This window comes from Brienomyrus brachyistius, unplaced genomic scaffold, assembly GCF_023856365.1.
Source record: "Brienomyrus brachyistius isolate T26 unplaced genomic scaffold, BBRACH_0.4 scaffold33, whole genome shotgun sequence".
NCBI lineage: Eukaryota > Metazoa > Chordata > Actinopteri > Osteoglossiformes > Mormyridae > Brienomyrus > Brienomyrus brachyistius.
The window spans coordinates 1635704-1657400 of record NW_026042308.1 but is presented as its reverse complement, the minus strand read 5'-3'; the positions used below and the strand labels follow the sequence as shown (position 1 = coordinate 1657400).

The window sequence follows — 21697 nt, the reverse complement described above, 5'->3', positions numbered from 1 at the left end:
TTATTAAATGAAATAGCCATTATCAACAATGCTAATAATGAAAATGATGCGGATTACTCTGCTCAACACGACTTGCCACCAGCGGCGTCTGCTGAAACACTGGCCCAGGACCCCTGTTTTCTCCCATCCTTAGAGACATTAACAAGCATGTTAAATGAAAGGGGTTCTGAAGCAGAAGCGGGGCTACCCCCCACCGACGAGGTCGCATGGTCCCCCGCGGATTCTGAATTGTGGGAGGCCTTGTCAGACGTGGAATTTCTTCTCGATGCTGAGGAGATTGAAAATGAATTTGGGCTGGGACAATTTGAAAATGTTCAACAGGAAGGTGGCGGTGCCGTCGGTGACGTGGATCCCCAGCCTGACGGGGTCCTTCATCGCCGCAGATTCAATAACGTACAGATTAGGCGGATTCTAAATATCCCGCGACCTAGAAACGAAGGCAATTTCCGCGAGTACTATGAAAATGTAATCGAGGGGTTTCAAAATATTGTGAATGAGGCGATTCCTTACGCCGTATGGGGAGCCTATATACAGGTCACCCTGCGCGCTGACTTTTTAAACGACGAGCTGTCGCAAATTGTACGGTATGGGGTGGGGGAGCTGACAGACTTGCAGCAACTGCTGGATCGCCTGGTGCAGTCTAATCAAGAGATTTTAAACGATTCCAACCTAGAAGTAATCGTAGACGTAATAAATATCCCACGCGGCGGTGCGAACAAACGTAAACTACAGACCATGTTAGCTTCAGAAATAATTTCTAAAAAAGCCAGACACATGTTTATCATTAATAACAACACCAACGCGTGTTTCGCCATAAACTTGGCGCATCTGCTGCACGAAAACTTTACTGTTGCCGAGGCTGAAAAGCTCGGCCTGGAGTTACAGGAGAAAGCGGGATTCACCCCCGATCACGCAGTCGCTTTGAATGACATTATCAATTTCGAGAAAATCATTGATTGCAAAGCAGTGGTGTATTATCAACAACCTTATTCAAACAATCTCCAAATTTACCAGACACCCACGCCTAGCGACGGTAGATGGGCGGTGTATTTCTTTTTACACAATCAGCATTTTTACGGCATTAAAAGCGTAAAGGGCTTCTTAGGCGTGGGGTACGTTTGCCCGAGCTGTTTCAAAGGGTACGATTCCCCTCACTCTCATCAATGCGAAAAATTTTGTAGCGTCTGTCAGACTAATTGCAGAGAAGGTGAAAGCACACCGGCGATACTATGTGAGCGTTGTAATTTCAGATGTTTAAATGACACCTGCTTTGAGCGCCACCGTACGCCTAGGGTCTGCCCAGTTAGGGGGGAGCTCGCTACCCCCTGTGACAAGTTCAGAAAATGCAAAGCCTGCGGGCTCAGATACTACCTCACTCCCGAGAACCCAAAACCGCACTCGTGTAAAGCGGAAAAATGTAATATCTGCGACGCTAAACTCCACACGGCCGTGTCAGACATATCCACCCCACATCTCTGCTATCTAAATCCACCCGAGAAGCCTAACATAGGGGAACGGGCCGAAAGGGGTGAGGGGCGTAAAAAGGCCACCGAATATGTGTTTTTTGACTTTGAAACATCTCAGAGGTCGGGTACCCATATCCCGGTGTACGTCTGCGCCATCTCCGATCAGAACGAGACAATGACCGCCGAGGGGCCCAACTGCGCGCTACAGTTTCTCAGACATTTCAGGGCGCCCTGTTATAGAGGCGTCTGTTTCATTAGTCACTACGGTAAGGCATTCGATAATTACATCATACTGAACGCGATGGTGAAGGAAGGCGTGGAACCGCGTGTGGTATCGCAGGGGAATAAAATCATTCTCATCCTGGACAGCCTGTTTGAGCAGAGGTACATCGACAGTCACTCCTTTCTAAGCATGCCGTTGAGAAAAATCCCCGATGCGATGGGATGCTCGACTCAGATGCGAAAAGGCTATTTTCCGCATCATTTCACAGACGTGGAAAACTTTAGTTACGTGGGACCCTACCCCCCTCCCGATCAATTTGGGCCCGATCAAATGTCCACCAAAGAACGCGACAAGTTTTATCAATGGTACGACGCTGTAAAGCACCAGACCTTTAATTTTCACAAAGAGATGATCGCTTACTGTAAGAACGACGTGGAGATTCTGAGAGAGGGCTGCTTGCGCTTCCTGCGGGAGTTTAAAACGCTCACGGGTTGCGATCCCTTCTCCGCGGCCACCATCGCTTCGGCCGCGTTGCTAGTTTACAGGACAAATTTCCTGCCCAGAGATACGATCGCGATCCCGGATGTATGGGATTACAGGAGGCAATACAAAAGTTATTCGAGCGTGTCCATCCAGTGGCTGGAATTCATCGGGCGCGCGCGCGGCATCGAAATTCGACACGCGCTGCGCGGGGGTGAAGTGAGTGTGGGGCGCTTTCACCTAGACGGATACGCCGAGATTGAGGGGGAGAAATGGGCTTTCGAGTTTCTAGGCTGTCAGTTTCACGGCTGTCCTACCTGCAACAACGAACACGATATCTGCCCCCTGACCCGCGAGAGCTTCGGTGCCCTGTACGTTAAAACAAGGGAAAAACTCGAGGCGTTGCGCCAAGAGTTTAATATGAACGTGGAATCCATCTGGGAACACGAATGGGCTCACGCTAAAACTCACGACCCACAGGTACAGCGTTTCCTGTCAGACTTTGAGCCCCCTGAGCCCCTAAGGCCGCGAGAAGCTCTGTTTGGGGGTCGGACGTCGGCCATTCGCCTGCGTAAATGTGAATTCCCCGTGGGGCACCCGGAAATCATTCATTCGAATTTTAAGCCTCTGAATGAATACTTTGGCCTGATCAAAGCCACGGTCAACACCCCGCGCGAGCTGTTTTTCCCCGTCCTACCCAGCAGACTGCCAAATGGGAAACTGGTGTTTACACTGTGCAGGACGTGCGCGATCGAGAACAGACAGGAGGGGGCGTGCGGGCATTCCGACGCAGAGCGGGCATTGATAGGCGTGTGGGTAACTGCGGAGCTAAATCTGGCTTTAGACAGGGGGTACTCGCTCGTTAAAATTCACGAAGTGTGGCATTTTCCCCAGACCAGCGGCGACCTATTTAGAGATTACATTAAAACCTTTCTCAAAGTGAAGCAGCAGGCTTCGGGCTACCCCGACGACGCGACCGATGACGTGGGTCGCAGGGAGTACATAAAAAACTATCTCGAGCGTGAGGGGATCGAATTGGAGCCCGATCAGATAGTGTCTAATGAAGGGAAGCGGCAAGTGTCCAAACTTCTGCTTAACTCTCTGTGGGGTAAACTGGCGCAGAGGAGCAACATGCTCCAGACATGTATAGTGTCTGACCCGGGGGAATTTTTTAATTTTTTCTGCTCGGACCTGTACGAGATTTCCAGCTTCGCGTTTGTCAACGACGAGGTCGCCCTCATCCGCTGGCGTTTCAAGTCTTCCTACAAAGTGCCGCCGGGAAAGACTAACATATTCATAGCGTGTCAAACTACCGCGTGGGGTCGGTTGACGCTTTACAAAGAACTGGAAAGATTGGGGCGGAGGGTGCTGTATCACGACACCGACAGCATCGTGTACATAAGCAGGCCTGGTGAATATGACCCGACCTTAGGCAATTACCTGGGCGAGCTGACGTCCGAATTAGCCCCCGACGAATACATTGCTTCGTGGGGTGCGCTGGGACCAAAAAGTTACTGTTACCGACTCAACAACGGGAAAACACAAATGAAATGTAAGGGTATAACTCTAAATTACGAAACCTGTCAAAAGGTAAACTTTGACAGTATGATCGGATTGATTGAAAACTACATCGGAGGTTGTAGGAATAACCCCGCTATAATGACGCAGTACAACAAAATCGAACGCGACATGAAAAGCTTTCGCCTGTTTAATAGGCCTCTAGATAAAAAGGTCAGGGTCGTCTACGACAAACGCAGATTGCTGGCTAGCGGGGAAACTCTGCCTTTCGGTTACTGAAATGTAAAACTAGCAGCATCGCAAAAGGGCTTTTAAAGTTTTTTCTAAAAATCAAAGATGTTCATTTGTTTTAAAATGAAAAGTTTTTTTCAAAGATGTTTTTTAAAATCAAAGTAAGATGTACAAATGTTTTAAACTGAGAAATGTTCCTAGTAAGATGTTTTTAAAAATGAAAAGTTTTTTACAAAGATGTTTTCTAAAAATCAAAGATGTTTTTAAAATGATCATAGTATGATGTTTTTAAAATGTTCATAGTAAGATGTTTTTAAAAATGAAAAGTTTTTTCCAAAGATGTTTTTAAAAATGAAAGATGTTTTAAGATGTTTTTAAAATGTTCCTAGTAAGATGTTTTTTATTTTCAAACTTGTGTACTGAAATGTTTTGTACATTTATCACAAGAGTTTTTATTAAAAACTTACCCATGCACTCTGTGTCTGTGAAAGCTGACACCCCTCCAGCAGTGGTTTGCACGTGTGTGTGTGTGTGTGTGTGTGTGTGTGTGTGTGTGTGTGTGTGTGTGTGTCCTCGGAAAGATTTAAAAGATTAGGGCAGTATTTACCGTTTCGTCAGTGTGTTTTTTTTTTTTTTTGCAAAATGATGGGTAGCGGCGTGAGAGAGGTCGACTTTGATCACCGTTTAGAACTCCCGTTTACGGCTATAATCGCAGGGGCAAGTTCTTCGGGGAAAACCTATTTCACTAAAGAAATGCTTTTAAATCAGAGTCACTGTTTCATAGGGGGCCCCGTTAAAAAAATTGTGTGGTGTTTCGCTTCCCATCAGCCGCTTTATGATGAACTACGCGATCGGATCAGCGAAATTGAATTTATACAAGGGCTTCCCAAAAGCTGGGAGGACGAGGAGCGCTTCCCCTCAGGCTCCTTGATAATCATCGATGATTTGATGGACAGCGCGTCCGAAAACAAACTCGTGGCAGAAGCTTTCACGAGGTTCAGACATCACCGTCAAATCTCGGTCATCTACCTGGTGCAGAACGTATTTCACCAGGGCAAGTACAGCAGGACTATAGCCCTAAATACGACTTATTATTGTCTGTTTAAGAATGTGCGAGACAGAATGCAAATCAAAGTTTTAGCTCAGCAAATGTTTCCTTGGCAGAAAAAGTTTTTTCTAGATGCCTACCATGAGGCCACAGGGCCCGCGCACGGCTATTTATTGGTCGATTTGAGAGCCACGTGCCCAGAAGAGTTCCGACTCAGGACCGGATTATTACCGGGGTCGTTACCCATCGTCTTTCTACCGGCGAGCCATTGATTTATCACTACTAAGCTATGTCCGAACATCTCAGGAAACACCTGCCGACCCTTAAAGTTTTACAGAGGACGAGGGGGGTGAAACGTAAAAAGATTCTTACGGCTGACCCATCTAACGACATAATTTTGGCTCTCTCCGAAATCTGTCTCAATCTCATAAGTGGTCGCATACCTTTAACCGTAGCTCAATTTACCAAACTCAAGAAACAGAAAAGATTGATTAAACTTTTCGCATGTAAGAAAAACAGCGTCGCTAGGAAACGCGTGGCAATTCTTCAAAAAGGAGGATTCTTATTACCGCTCTTATCAGTGGCTCTGCCATTCGTTACAAGCCTGTTTGCCGGTAAGACGGCTAACTAGCCTTTTCCAGCAACATGAGCCAAGTCAAGAAAATGTTTATGCTCAGCCCCCAGCAACTGCGTACGCTGACCCAGAGGGCGACCCCGCATACCATCGGGGAATCGGCCCTGGGTGAACTCGAACACCAGATGCAGGGTTTAATAAATCAGCCGGCTATGCATCTGGATGAAAAAGTGAAGAGATACAACCAATTGCTACAGAGGTATCTGAATCTAGCCCGAAAAGAGGAAAATCAGGGGCGAGAAATTGTCCTTACAGAGCGGAAAGAAAAAACAGACGAGGAGGAGGAGGGGAGACAGCCTGACGGCGGCGGCGCGACTGGGGACAAATCTGTACAGGAAGTTATCCAGCAAGTGGCGCCTAGGGCTAGAAAGAACGTGGGGTACATCTTGCATAAACTGCTCGATTCCGACGGGGCGGTACGTTGGACCCAGTCGGGTGAACTCATCATCAGAGATAGACCCATTAAAGGTTCCCATATTTTAGATTTGATGAAAACTTTATCGCAGCCTAAATCCCACGCCGGCGGATATCCTAAAGGCTGGGAACCCTTTTTAAACGTGATATCAGAATTAAACATCCCCCTCACGAGCGTGGGTAACATCCAAGCCAGGAAAGCCCTAAGTCATCTTAAAGATTACGGCGGAAGGGATCCCCCGCCTCCCTCCTCCCCTCCTGTGAAACAGAACCTCGGGAGACGTAGAAAACGTATTGTTGACGACTCACCACCACCGCTTGAGGGAACCCCTCACACAGCGCGCGATTCCTCCCCAGAATATCATTTATGGCCTTTAAAGGGTACTCCTTATGCTCCGTGGATAGATTACAACGATTAAGTGTTTTATATACGTGTGTGAAAAAGAATTAAAACGCCTGTAACGCGTCGGTTAATAAAATGTAAAATTTATTGAATAAAGGGTGTCACGTTTTTATTTTTTCCCCAACATGAATCTAACAAGCATAACAATCTTTAAATAGTTTTAACGAACATACATTTTGCGGCTTTGAAAGTTTATCGGCATTAACACGGCTAATACACTTGTGATATTTCTTGATAAACTCGGATACTAGAGCGTCGTTTTTCCTCAAGTCGTCAGAGTACAACATCATAGTCTCTTGAAATGAAAGTCCCTTGAAGCGCCGGTAGAGGAAAAAGGCGACGTGGGCCCCGCACGTGGAAGAAAAGTCATGTTGAACTTGACGCGTATTATACCTTATTTCGGTAGCGTGCCTCCCCAAGAAGCTCATAAAACTCTTTGGGTAGTAAGGGGAATCGGGGGGATAACCGTAAGAATCAAAGAAGGAGGCTTTACCCTCTTGGGGCTCCAAAATTATCCCGATCCAGTGTTCACCCTCTCTATTCTGGTCATGCGTGTTTGCGACCAGAAAAGCGGGCCTGGTCTCTATGCGGGTGGGTAATAAATCGCTAGGCCACACGCCTCCAAAAGCATCCCCCAGCAGGGGCCGTAAAACGCATTCCAGCTGGTGAGTGTTCATGATGATGATGATGATTAAAAGTCCACCAAAACCTGTCTCTTGGCGTTTATTTCAATCACGCTGTCGAAGCAGGCGTAGACGATGAGACTCATGGTTCGAGGTAGTGGGGCTCTGAACCTTAAATCCAGACGGCACGTGCCGCTGATGGCGGGTGACAGGGCACCGCCGTCCAGCTCGTCGTCTCGGGAGAGATTGAGAGCAAATAGCGAGTATCCGTTTTCAAAATCCTCGCGGTTGATGCATAAGGGCGAATCCTTTAAATGCCTGTTTGTAGCCAGGAAAAGGTTGTAAAACTCTCTGACCGACTGCCTCGCTCTAAAATCGGGCTGGAACGGTTTGCTGGGTATGTGTCGCCCGTTGACTGAGAGGCTCAGAAATTCCAGGTCACAATGCTGAAACCTGAACGGGTTTCTGTTTCGCGTGCCCACGAACGCGGCGTGGTCCACGATCCCCAAAACGATGTAGCGCGGTAAGTTGCCCAGGAAGAGGTTGTCCTGCGGGCAAACCCGCGATTGTGCGGGCAGCGTATAATTTTTAACGACTACCCTGCTTATAGGGTACAGGGCGTTTGCTTTCATGAGAGCGGCCGAGTGACCCAGTGACACCGCCGGGGAGACCTCCACTTTTTTCACAAACAGGCTGGCCCTCAGTATTTTCAGCTCGTAATCGGTGTCATTTCTACACATGAGACTAAAGTCGCTTTTAGCCTTTACAAACTTTAAGCGTATATCCACGTTGTTTAACAGCATTCGTTCGCTGAAAAAAATATCGGCGTGTATAGGACCCATCAGAGAAAACTCCTGAGAGTTTCTACAGAAGGCGGCTCGCTTCTGTAACCCCACGTTGGGGCCCTGCGCTGAGACGTCCACGCTATCCAAGTCGCCCCCGACGTCTTTGTACCAGAGCCCTGCCGAAAACTGACTCTCTAGCGTATCCGTAGAAAAATTGAGCAGGGTCTCTATGACTGACCTATAGGGGTGCGTGGCCGACGAAGAACTGATCAGGACATCGTTCAGACTCACATCCAGCTGGGAGAATATGCCGTTTAGCGGGTACTGTATAATACCGCAGGGGTCGGCGTCAACCAGGGGGGCTCCATCGGCCCTAACGATCTTGAGCCTTAGATATAGCAGTGTAGAGTTGAGGTCCACATAGAAATTGCCCGACCCCGGTATTAGGAAATCCAAAACATCCTGATCGGTAATGGAATTTAATGGGTTGATTTCTACATAATTGGTCTGATCTATGGATAATTGCGTCATAGGGGCCGCAAACAGGTCCAATTCAGATTTGGTACATTCAGCCGAGAGCCGGTGAGCTAGAGCCATTCTTGTTTACGCTGCGTTTTCTCTCTCTCTTAAAATATGTCCCCGGGGGGTTTCCTGTTTCTCTTGGCGGATGGAGACTTGGGAATCCTGACGCCTCTGCCAGATTTTTTTTTCTTTTTTTTTTATGACCTTGCAGCAGGGCTAGAGGTGCTTGGGCTCTCTTTCTACTCCCCCTCCGAGAGAGGAACAGCAGACCCGACCCTTCCTGCTTGGGGTCACCTGTGTTTGTAAAACGGCCACTGACTACAGAGCTGACTAGATCCGATCCTATTCCTTTGACCGCCGATTTCAAATGAGGTTTCGCTATATCGACCCCACGCTTAAGAAAGGGTAAAACGAATCTAAAAGCCCTACTGAGCATGGACCCCAACCCACGCCCGTACATCACGGGGCTCCCCGCAAAACCGGGGAGCCCATGTCCCGCCTGACTGGTGTAATACGTAATAAATCTCTGAGGATTGTGTTATGCCATGCTTCCCCCAACACCTGCGCTTTCTCTTGTTTTGTTTTTTAAACGGGCCGAAAGTGCAGTTTGACGATCGTTTTTCCGTAGGAGAAATTAATCAGAGTATTCTGATCGTTCTTTATCTCGATATGCAAATTCTGTAGGCTCTGCTTGTTCACCGGTACGTACTGCAGCTTGTGGAACGGCAAAGTGACTACGTCGCCGAACGCACCGTCTATTTTAACGGTTCTGAGGAGCAGGACTACAAATTCCCCCACGTGCTGCGGTTCCACGATGTTACAGTAGACGTACATATTGTAGAATCCCGCGTGAATGTCGCCCGGGTAGGGTGAGGTCGACCCGCTACCTCCTCCTAGGTTATACCAGTGACCCGGCTCAAAGCCCAGCATGTAGGCCAGAGTAGGTTTAAATTGGATCTTGTATTTATGGTTTCCCGTCATATTAACCCTTCGTGTAATCTCGCTGTATGAGAAGGAAACTTCGGTACCTAATTTTTTTAACGTAGCGTTGATTTCTGTCACAATCTGTTTCAGAGATTCATAATAGCCCACTTTAATTTTCCGAGGAAAAAGGTAAGGTAGGTCCACTAAAGGATCGGCCTCTCTCTTTGCCCCCGCCTCCGTATCCCGCAATTCAAAAGTATTATCCGGGTGTGTAACATTTCGCCACGTGTAACAATACATGATTTCAGCCAGAGCTACTTCGTAAGGCCCCCGTAGCTCTATAGGTCGCGAGAGCATCACGGTGTAATCCGAACTCTGGTTATCGGGGAAGATGGAGAGACAAGAGTTTGACGGTAGCGTGAGGTAAAAAGAGGGGCGGGCGTCCATTTTCTTTTTTTTTCTTTTTTTTCTCTTTTTTAAAAAATTAAACCTGTATCAAGTCCGACCGCGGTATCCACGAATCGAACCTCGAGGGCCAACCCTGCCAATGTACTAAAATCCACTTTTTCCCCTTTCTGTCGGTCTTTGAGCCTATAACCTTCTCGACCTTGAACGCGCGTCTCGGAGATATTTTGACTTTCTGCAGCTCCGCTTCATAGAATGTTCCCTCGAGTATTTCACCGCTCACGTCCCTCAATTTATATACCGGTGGGGATCTGGGTACACGTTCGCATATGACAAAGTACTCGTCCGTAAATGTCTGCTCGTACTTTTTGTCAAATATCTGACTGTGCTTGGAGACTCTCACAGTGTCCCCTATGTTAAACTTAAAACGTGGCCGTGTGCTTTTTTTCTTCAGGGGACCGTATAGATTATCAAATACTAGATGAGCATTATCGGGCCTGACCTCGGCAGGTTTCATTTTAATAGCGCTGTGAAATGACTGGTTGTACCCCTTTATTAGATCGTCCAACACGTCCACATATCGCCGGGTGTTTTTAGCCGTAAAGTACCTGTACATCCTCTCTTTTAACGTTCGATTAAATCTCTCTACGATGGAAGCTTTAAGTTCACTAGCCGTAGTGAAATGGGTGATTTTATGAGTTTTTAAAAGTTTCTGAAAAGTCCCATTTAAAAACTCCTTACCGGCATCCGTCTGTAGCTTGAGGGGGACGCCCCCCTCGGTTAAAATAGAATCAAAGGCCTGGGTTACAGCCGCCCCAGTCTTGTTTCTTAACGCGCGAGCATAGGCTTTTTTAGAAAAAACATCAATCACAGTAAGGAGGTATTTTAACCCGTCGATGTACGTGGCCAGCCCTTGCATGTCGCATAAATCGGCCTGCCACTGATACATGGCTCTCGGAACAAACACTCTGTTCCTGGGGAAATTCTTTTTAACCGGTTTATGTAAAGTATAACTGTCTTGCATAGACAGCCAGTCTCTGATGTCATCAGCAGCCACTTTTTTCCCCGTATCTTGCTGCACGGCTCTCTGCAGTCTGGAGACACCTCCGTATGACCCCGGTTGGCTGGGGTCATAGTACGAACTGCTCAAGACGCGAGCTGTAGTCTTGGCAACAGACATGCTTTTCACACACTGAGTGGGGGGAGAGCGGGGTGCGGCGTTTTATAGCTGACTGTGGATGGGGGTTGTTAAGAGACTGAGTGAACATCAGTGAAATTTTTGTGTGTTTTTTCTACATTTAACCCATATTGTGTAGTTTGTTTTTTAATTATTATTATTTTACAAAAGAGTTTAGCTGGGGTGGGGATCGAACCCACGCGGACATACGTCCATTGGATCTTAAGTCCAACGCCTTAACCACTCGGCCACCCTGCTCAACATTTTTACCCGTTATTTACAAAGACTATTACAACGGTATTCAAGTTTTAATTTTTTTTTTTTTATTTTTGCAATTAGTGAAAGATATATATATATATTTTAAAAAAGCTGGTATACAATTTGTGAAGGTTACATTTTCAAAATGCAGGTATACATTTAGTTACAGCCGTGACAGTTGTTGAGGTAGATTAGCGATGTCACATGCAGTAAAGTGGATATAGTGGCTTTTTCAACGATACATGTATGTAGAGTAGAAAGCATCTGATTAACATCGATAGGCTGCTTATCATGAAATTTAGAGGTGACTACATCTACTATTAAAGCGTAAAATACAAAAATGTGATTACAGTCAAATTCATTGTCAGGAATACAAGATAGACAAGCGCGTATGAGACTTTCGGGGGAATGTCTTTCACCCTCTGACATCAGTTGAGTAAGTAAATCCATCCCCCGCTGATAATTTTCTCCGACTTGAGAAATCTCAAATAACACTCTATGAAAGCAGCAACAAGCATAATCATCCCGACAATCGCTTTTATCAATAGCACGCAACAATAGTGGACTAACTTTTTCTAAAAAAACATTTAACATAAACCGCCGTAAGGGTCTGCTGATACCGTTCCCCATCACAAGATGCTTTTTGTTTTAGTCTCGGGCCTCCCAACGAGTCAGAAATTCTTCTTCCAGGATCTGCTTAAACGCTGGGTTCTGTTCAAACAGATCTTGTTCCAGTCGAGTGATTTCCACCATGCCGTTGCGGGCCTCACGCAGATCGTACAGGATAGCTTCCACTGCCCCCTCCAACCTGCCGACGGCCGCTCCGATGCCCAGGGTCGATAGAACGTGGGTCAAGGCGGGTGTCAGCCGATCGGTCCAGAGGTCACGCAACACAGAGTCAAAGTGTATGTAAAAGTAATTTCTGCCTGGAGGAAACAGACAAGGGTGTTGTCTCTGACTGGGGTGCCCCACCTCGCAGCCGAAGCAGTTTCTCTCTTGATGCTTCCTGATGACTGAGGTTAAAAGGCCCACTATCATAGCCTTAATACAAGCCAACATCCCACGGCAGAGAGCCGGTCTGGAGAGAAGCGTGCAGATCTCAGGCGTCGGAGGGTCCTCTCCAGGATCAGAGGCCGGTGATGGAGGGGGGGTTGGAAGGAGCTCCCCGGGATCAGAGGTCAGGGTTGCTGCTGGAGCCTCATTGTCCCCGCTTTCACCGTCGCTATAATTTGCTGCTGCTGCTGCTGCTGCTGCCATGATGTTTGTGAAAAGGGGTTGTAACAGAGTCCACTTTATATAGCGACGGCGGGTGAGGGGGTGAGGGGGGTCCTTACGGCGTAGGTTTTGTCATCTCTTGCATCTGCTTACGCCCCCGACTCTCCTTAAACATCGCTTGGTAGTAACCAGACTTTTCTTGAATCATCTGCATCCAAATCACAAACGGTATTCTCAGGCCAAAACAGTCGCATTTAGGCCACTGCCATATATTCACCATTCTCTTGTCCAGCTCCCCGGTCACGTCCCACTTCATAATGGTGGTACGCTGTTTACGAGCATCTCTATAGTGCATCTCCATTCTTCCAGTCTCGACCTCAAGGTCGGAGTCGGTGCTCTCCTCCATCATCGGGGTAACGACAGTCTTCAAGTTTCCCCATTCCGTTTCGGAAAAAGTCACCAGATACGGGTCGTCTTTCGGGGGGTCTGGGCCGTCTCCGGTGACCTGAAAGACGCGCAGTTCCTCCGCAACGTTGTCAAAGAGGCAGACCAGTTTATTCCCGTTGGGCAACTCCCAGATAGCCCTCGGGTCTTCCGACGGTCGCATCATAGGTACCCGTCTACGTGCCGTATGAATCTTCCTGGGAGCCCCCGGAGGCTGCATAATGGCCTCCTGCTCCTGTTGAGTCTTAGAAGGTGAGGTTGAATCTTTCATTTCGGAAGTCCCAGACATGTCTGTATTTTTTGAAAAGATAGAGTTGGCCCTGCAGCGCGAAGCTCCCTATATTCTACACGGCCTGCTCGTGGGGGCGTGGTACGGATGAAGATGATGCCTCTAGGAGGAGGAAAAGGCCCCCCGCTCGACGTAATACAATTTAATTGTCTCTGTCACCCCATATCTGCACGGTCATGTATGACAAACAAAACTATAAACAGAATTTACTGGCGGTCAAATTGTCAGACATGATGTATGACCAGGTGGTACGGCCTTGATGATGCTACTCGTGCCTGTGTAAGAAAATTATCTGTAATTTGGGACGTATGTGAAAACAAAACTTTAAACAGAATTTACTGGAGGGCAAAAGTGTCAGACTCGATGTATGGCCCGCGTGGCCGGGTAGGGGGGCGCCTCGATGGCCAGGTGGCACGGCCCTGCAGAATTTACTGGCGGACAAATTGACAGACTCGATGTATGTCTCGACTTATGACCTTTACAAATTGGCGCCATACGCCGATGTGATACAAACGCTCGCGTGAGGAAAAAACACACGGTCAAAACTAGCGCCGAGCGTTTTTATTGGACGATAGACCCTGCACCTCCTCCTCTCATTCTTTGCTCCAACTTTACCATTTTATCCCACAGTCTCTCACAGTTTCTCTCAGACTCGCGCAGCAGCACGCCTCTCAGCTCTCCCGCATCGCTCTCTCCGAGGATTATCCAAAGCCGTGCGGACCTTTCCGCGCTACCGCACCAGTATGTGAATAAGTCCTTTGCTGATTCTCCGAAGCCCGGGGACCTTACCACGCTACCGCACACCGTACGCTCGCGCTCCATCAGGTAACCCAGCCACGCTCACTCCCGCCCGCGCCCCACAAAATAATAATAATAATAACTTATTCAAATAACACACGCTCATAAGCACTCTCATCAATATCATTTTTAAAATAATACACACTCATAAGCACTCTCCTCAATATCATTTTAAAATAATAAACATTTAAAATAAGCATTTAAAATAATAAATAATTAAATCCAAATACCATTGCATCACTAACACAACCAACCCAGGCCCCCTAAGCCACAATCATTTAAAATAATAAATAAATAATTAAATCCACATGCTATTGCGTCAGTTACACAACCAAGCTCAACCCACTACAACATAAGCTCCGCCCACTGAACTTTTGAACGTGACCTTTGACCCGACCTGTCATTTTGACAAAAGCGGTATTGCATCTCTCTCTAATGATACAACCACAGTTCCCCCCACGCCACTCAGAATCCAAATATACAGCACAGCAAGCTTAAATCACAACGCCCGTGCAAACCCTTACACACAGCAAACAAATCATTCCCGATGCACCTTCTAACCCCGCCCTCCTACTCACGACCGCAATCCGGGGATAAAATTCATACACAAACATACGCTCATTCATTCCAAAATTACACCATTAAAAGCGGTTACTCCCCTGGAAAGAGGCACACCTGGCCCCCCCCGCTTTCTCCAGGGAAAAGAAGTTGAGGTCTCTCAGTCCACGGGGTTCGTCTCCCCGCTGTACTTCGCTGCCAGCCCTTTAAACCGCTATCTTCCTGAAAGCATTATCCCCCCCCATAACTAACTATAACTTCATCCGCGGCCAGTCTACCACCGGCGACGGACACACCACGGTTCCTTTTCCCACAGACTGACAGCTACTCCAACTCCCCCAGTTTCCCTACAAGACCAAAGAAAGACCTTTTCTCCCCCCCTCCCACATAGGCATCCTCTTTATAACTCTCCCTCCCCCACCCCAATCCTAATCACCGGTGTTCCCCATTAACATGACAGCGAATGACCACGCCCAGATTCGTTCATTACATTATGTTTATTTCACACAAAAAGTTGCAGGTTGATGACAAAACGTGCTCGCGTCTAGACCAGTAAGTGCAACAGGGGGGCAGAACTGGGGAGGGGGCAAGATGCGATCGTGCTCGGTTGCCGTATAAGGCAGCCGGGCCCAGTGTGGTACGCGTTTAGTCTAATTACAGGTTCTTGTGGGAAGCTTGTGTGATGTATAACCTTGTTCATGTCAGGTTTTGGGCTGGTTGCGAGCGCGATCGCACGGGCAGGAAGCAGGCAGGCAGAACACGGGGAAACTGGGATTTATTAGCACTAAAACGGGACGAAGCTAAAATCAATGACGGACCAGGAAAGAAAGCAAGACATGGACTGAAATAGACAGGACTGGGCGAAAATAATCGGACACAGCTGGGTATAATTGGGAAGCACACGTGGATAATCAGGGGGGCATGGCACACATGAGGATCGTACGAGCTGGGCGTGACAGTTCGACATACTGATCGCTACGTTTCGCGATACAACAGTTTGAAATGTTACCAAAGTGTCATTTTATAATTCCCATATTAAACAAGTTACCTTGCATAGTGCTTTGGGGAGAGACAGACTCCAAGAGTGCAGTTCATTTCACGTGTCTTTAAGTCATTGTCTGATATTATCCAGAGCTGAATGTGTGATTCATGCTTACTACTATATTCTTGCTTTGCAGTTCTTACACAATTTTTTTCTTATTTACTTCTAAAAGTAAATAAAAAACTTATAAAACTGTCATTATTATATAAGAACTATACGTATTATGATGTTATTATTTAGTTATGTTGTTGCTTGGTTACATTTGATGCCTCCGCACGTGGGAAGCTACCGGTTTGAAAGACGCAGCTTCACTTGCTTTTCTGCACCAAGATGGCAAGGTACGTTGCATTTCTGCTCCCATTTTATCGTATAACTTATATTATTATTTAGTATCTGTCTTTGTATGTACAGTGGTACCTCGACCCACGAACAGTCCTGATCACGAATAAATCGGGTTACGAACCAGATGTTCCAAAATGTTTTGTACCGGATGTCGAACCGTGTTTCGGGCCGCGAACCCATAAACGTCCCGAAAAGGGTCCAATGAAAGCTCCCCAAAGAACCACCTGAAACGCGAAGAAATGTCCAGTATAATAATAATTAAAAAAATCATATTTTCGAAATTACTGCATTGACTGTTACTCAGTCTTTTAATGTTGATTGTTTAGTTTTTTGGGGGGATGTTTTGTGGTTCTTTTCCGTGTTTTGGCGTCTTTCGAGCGACCAGCGTATGCTCAGTTTTAATGTTTTATTTAATTTAGCATTTGTTAGCATGTAAATGTAAATGTATGCTCTCAGTTATATGTACACAGTCTGTCATAATTTGATTGTACGGTAGGGGGTGTTGAGTTGTACTGCGCGTGCTCGAAGTGTATATATGTATGTATAGAGTGACCTAAAGAGAAAGACGGCGATATGTTCTAGTTCATGGTGAATAACGTGTTGTGTGAACTTATTTTTCCATGTATAAATCCTCTATTATTGTTAGTCTTCTCCCGATTTTCTTACCGCTGCACCGACAGTTCGACGTGCCAACAGCATTATTTGTTACAAGTAAGGTTATTTTAATTTAAGTCTATATTCTTGGTCGCGTTCTCCCCATGTCGTCGTGGGCTTTCCTCCGGGTACTTGCTAAATTGCCCGTAGGAGTGCATGTGTGAGTGAATGGTGTGTGAGTGTGCCCTGCAATGGGCTGGCCCCCCCATCCTCGATTTTTCCCTGCCTCGTGCCCATTGCTTCCGGAATAGGCAACCCAGTAGGATAAGCGGTTTGGAAAATGGATGGATGGATTCTTGGTCACAGAAAAATATTAAAAATTGAAGGAAATGCAGCGTTTCTGAAGTTTAAACATATTGAACATAATACACATTTACATTATTTGAAATGGGAGAAATTGATTGAGGTCACGCACTTTTCACGTCAGGAACTAAGTTCGTGAGCCGAGGTATGACTGTATATTGAAATATGTTTGTGTAAAATTCAGTATATTGTTTGGATTATATTTAAATTTTATGTGCAGGTTAGTTAGTGTCATATGCAGGGTTTCCAACCCTCACTCAAGATGTCTTGTAGTCAATCTGTTTTGTTCCATTATAAACCTAAAATTAGTTCCATCAAAAGTGTTGGGGTAGTCTGCAAACCATCCAGACTATTTACAAGGTAGTAAGACTGTTACACATATGGAGATGAATGTGCAGACTTGTCTGGAATTGAGAATCTCACGCCAGCCAGCTGACCAAAGATAGCAGCTCTGCCTGTGCAGTAATGCGGTTGTTGATTGGGAAGGTGTGGGTCAGTGCAGAAGTGTAGTCCACATGTCAGGAGTGACTGACAGCTCCATTGCATTGCCTGTATGTTGTTTTTCCTCATTCAGAATCAGACGAATGGAGAAAGCTGTTTGCTGGAGCGATGACAGATACTGGGCAACTTGGGACAAGTGGGGAGAGGTGATTGACTGGGGAGATGAGAAAGAGCTGTGCTCCCCAGCAGAATCACCTTCTGACCAGGCTGACAGTTCCACTGAGTCACATTCCCGAAGGCGAATTGCCAAGGCAGTTAGCTGGACGGATGATGCTTATTGGGCAGCCTGGGACAAGTGGGAAGAGATCATCTGCTGGGGTGATGAAGAGGAGTGCTCCCAAGTAACTCCACCCACTAGCCAGCTTGGGAGGGATAAGGGGATAGATGTACATGGGTTGGAGGCTTTTGTGATAAATAACAGGACAATCTCCATAAAGCCTGTAGACAACCATCAAGACAGTCTGAAGATAGGAGCTGTGCTGGTAGACCTCTGCCAGTTTGATCTCGAATATTTAGATCAAAGTAAATTTAATTTTGAAATTGTGCAAGTACAAATTGGAGAAGTTGAAGTGGAGGAGACTAGAGAAAAGGCTTTTGAAAAAGCATTTGAATTGGAAATTGTGGATGTGGCAGTAGAAGTTATAAACAGTGAATTCCAGTTGAATGCTATAAATTTGGATATTGTTGAAACTAAGGTGGACAAATTATTATTGGAAGAACTGATCGTTGGCGATTTAGAAGCAGGCAATGTGAAGGTGTCAGTAACAAATGGCAATGTGGTGAAGGTACCCTTAAGGTACCCTTCACCACAGAGGAACAGAAGGACCAGGCAACCTTAGGCCATACTCTCTGGTGGTTGACTCGTGGCAACTGGACTTGTCTCTGAAAGTTAGAAACGTTTCGCTGCTCATCCAAGCAGCTTCTTCAGACTGAGGGAGGTAGTAAGTGTCCACATATTTATCCTCCTGGGTAAGTAGTCTAAGGGGGCTCATTGAGTGAAACAAAGTGGGGGGGGGGGGAGTTGCGGGTAGATGTAACCAGTCCCTCCTACTCCAATAGAGTGGGTCGTTAAGGGTGGTCCACCTGGTGGAGGTGTGAATTGGGTCTGTTTTTTTCCTGGGAATTATTTTTGTTTTGGCAAATGATGAGAGGGTCGCAGGTTAAATTGGAGACAGGTTGTGCCTAATGCCTCTACCTCTGTTGAGTGAGGGGTTGTGCATTTGCACATGCAAAGCTGCTTGGACGAGCGGTGAAACGTTTCTACCTTTCAGAGAGGTACAATGTCTTTGGATGTCTTTTGTCTTGTGCAGTCTGGGAGTTGACTGAATGCTGGGGCGGGGGTAGCTTTTCCTTTGTAGTGGGGTCCGGTGGGGCGCCTTGGGCTCTGTGGGGCCCGGTGGTGCTGCTGCCTTGGGCCCCGGTCTGGATGGGCCTGGGCCCCCCTCCCTGGATGGGTTTCGGGGAACGGGGAGTGCCTATGGGGGTCAGCGGGGGAGCTGGCTCCGGGGGGGGAGGTATTTTGCCCCCACCCATTCCTTTCCTCCCCATCCCTAAATGCTTCCCTCCTCCCGCTCCATCACACCACCACACATGTAGGGCTTTGAGGTGTAGGTGCGTTGCTGGGATGCAGGTTAGGTATTCCTCCTCTGTCCCCTCGCGACCACCTGTACCTCATTCATACACTACAACGTAGACACTCTCATTACTTACTCTCTCATGACACATACATTTAGGGCGTTGGGGATGGGCACACAGAATGGCATCCAGAGGGCGGTCTGTTCATTCAGCCTTACCTGTCAATGTGTGTGCCAGGGCCCACATCTCAATTTTAATCACACATAGACATTGAGGGCTCTGGGGAGAGGCCGAGCTAACACCAGCTGTTGGTGGGCAGGGGGTGGTTAGTGCCATGCCCTTCACCTGTTTTAAAAGCACTTTAGAACAACACACACCAACACCACATCTGAGCGGGCGAAGGGGGGCATGGGGTCTTTTCACACCCCCGTTCCCTGTTCGCCATTTGGGGCTGAGAGGAAGAGCTGGCCGTCAGGTCGGGGTCTGGGCTGGTGGGCTTCTTGGCTGCTGCGGGGTCCGGGGTGATCTTCTGGTCTCCTCGCCAGAGGAAAAATAGTGGTCCACATAGAGTATATATGGGGAGTGAGAGTATGTGTACAGCGTTCATTTCTGTGTGTCTAAATGTTGGGTGAATGTGTAAATATTTGTTTATGTCTGCATGAGGGTGGGAACGTATGCTTGTATATGTGTGTGCCTGTTTGTCTATACACACGTGTCAGGTTGGGTCCTAGACTCCACCTGAAATAACATCTCGGGCACAATAAAGTGGTCCTCCGCAGAGGGGGGGTGGTGGAGGGAAAAAAAATAAAAAAGCTTGTGACCCACCGACCGATTTCTTATTTGATTACTGTTGTTCCTTGTCTTGTTTTTGACCCCTCGTGGTCTGCTTTTGTTTTTATTAGTGTCTCTAGTGTTTATCCCCTTTCCTCCTTTGAATCCCTGAGTGAGTCGTCCACTCTCTGTTTCTGCTTGCTCCATGACACGCTGTTGCTCTCAATCCACCCTGGACCTGTGACAGTATTTCTGTTTTTGCTTTTGTTTGGACGTACTGAGTTTAGGATACCTAGCTTAGAAGGAATAGTTTAGCCTGTCATGTGTAACGTTGTTAAATGCGCTTATATCAGTGTTATGTCACAGTACCAGAAACTTAAAATGGTACATTTTGTTTTCTTTTTGTTTTCTTGCAATTACTACATACAAATGTTTAATGTTTTGCTGACATCTAATTAGAAAATAAATGCATTTATGCTTTAAATGATCTTTTTGTTGTCTTCAATCATTTCAACAGGTGAAAATGACCTGAAATCAATGAGTTTGAACACTGGACACTACATTCCGTGTTTGTGTATAAAGTCATGTTTAGCGTACATGCGAGTTAATTCGTATCCTTTTCCCCAGAGACAAAAAGTAGGCTGGGCTAATGGGAAAAAAAACACACAAATATATGGACCTAATGTCAGTGTATTATTCATGAGGTTTTGTAATATCTGAGACCAAATTAAACTTAATCTGTGTATTTAATGGATTTGTGTGCTATTGCTACTGGTTTAATTGGTAAATAGGCCTTTTTCAAAGCAATTGAATATTTAAATGGGAATGTTTTACGTTATTGATTTAGCTTTAATCATGAAGTACCAAGCTTGATATCAATCCATGTCTAATGTGACATATTCAGGACATGCAAAGTCTATACACATAGGCACAGACTATGGCTGGGATTCGTGTGGCCTACCCTGCAGATGGGAGGCCAACACTGCATGGTATATATTCTTTAAATTTATTTAATATTAGTTACATAATTACTCATATAGACCATGTTAATACTTAATAGTGCATGTAAAGAAAATTATACTCTCATTTGACATTAATGTGTGAAGTGCATGTAAGTATGGAATATCCATCCATTGGCTGTAGCACTTATCCTATTCAAGGTCAAAGCCAGAAGCTATGGATGCAAGACTGGGACAACAGGAGCTGACCCTGACAGGAAGCTCATCTCATAATGATATTCCCCACACCGTGCTACTTCTTGCAGAGCTTTGCTGGGGTAGGTGGTGTGGCTATCATACCAGCCGGCGACGCATCCAGTTAGGATGCTCTTGATGACACAGTTATAAAGTGTCCTGAGGATAAGGGGACTTGTGCCGCACCTTTTAGCTCGTCGGAGGTAGAAGGGCCGCTGCTATGCATTTAAAATTTTCCCAATATGATAAATGTAGCGTGGCAAAAGTAACCATGTCAGTTTACATGGGCTTCTACAGGGGTTAAGTATCCATCCATCCATTTTCTGAAGCCACTTAATTCCAACTGGGGTTGCCTGGGGACTGGAATCTATCCCAAGAACACTGGGCACAAGTGGGAACCAACCCTGGGGAATCACCAACACACCACAGGGTGCACACACAACTACAGGACCAATTTAGACTCACCATTCAACCCCTCTTGAATGCTTTTGGACCGTGGGAGGAAACTACAGCGCCTGGTGAAAACTCAGACAAACAGAGGGAGAGCGTGCAAACTCCACGCAGAAAGGACTTGGGATTGAACACAGGACCTTCTTGCTGTAAGGCAGCAGGGCAAACCACTGCACCACCATGCCGCCCCAACCTGCAGACACTCCTTCCTATTAAAGTCAATGCACAACCACACACAGCACTGAATGTAAGTAATTAATTAAAATATGTCAGTCGTTTATACTCTATTACAAATAAATAAAGGCTAAATGGATCCCAAATCTTTCCCTCGTGAAGGAAGTTTTTTTGGGAAGAATCTGTTTGGGGGAGGGGGCGTGCACTGTACTCACTGGGGTATTACCAACAAGCACCAGGGTGAACAAAATACTCAGCTAAAGTCAGAGCAAAGCTA

At 46.5% G+C, this 21697-nt stretch overlaps 1 protein-coding gene and 1 non-coding gene across 2 annotated transcripts; one reads left to right on the top strand and one right to left on the bottom strand.

Annotated features, from left to right (window-relative positions):
* Window positions 1-11028: 11028 nt before the first annotated feature.
* trnal-uaa (transfer RNA leucine (anticodon UAA)) lies at window positions 11029-11111 on the bottom strand. Its single transcript has one exon. It is a non-coding gene; the product is annotated as a tRNA-Leu (tRNA).
* A 3969-nt stretch (window positions 11112-15080) lies between these two features.
* LOC125721494 (uncharacterized) lies at window positions 15081-19039 on the top strand. The gene is made up of 2 exons (XM_048997441.1): window positions 15081-15795; window positions 17331-19039. Exons 1-2 carry the CDS (start codon window positions 15788-15790, stop codon window positions 18094-18096), a joined length of 774 nt encoding a protein of 257 aa, XP_048853398.1. The 5' UTR covers window positions 15081-15787; the 3' UTR covers window positions 18097-19039.
* Window positions 19040-21697: the final 2658 nt, after the last annotated feature.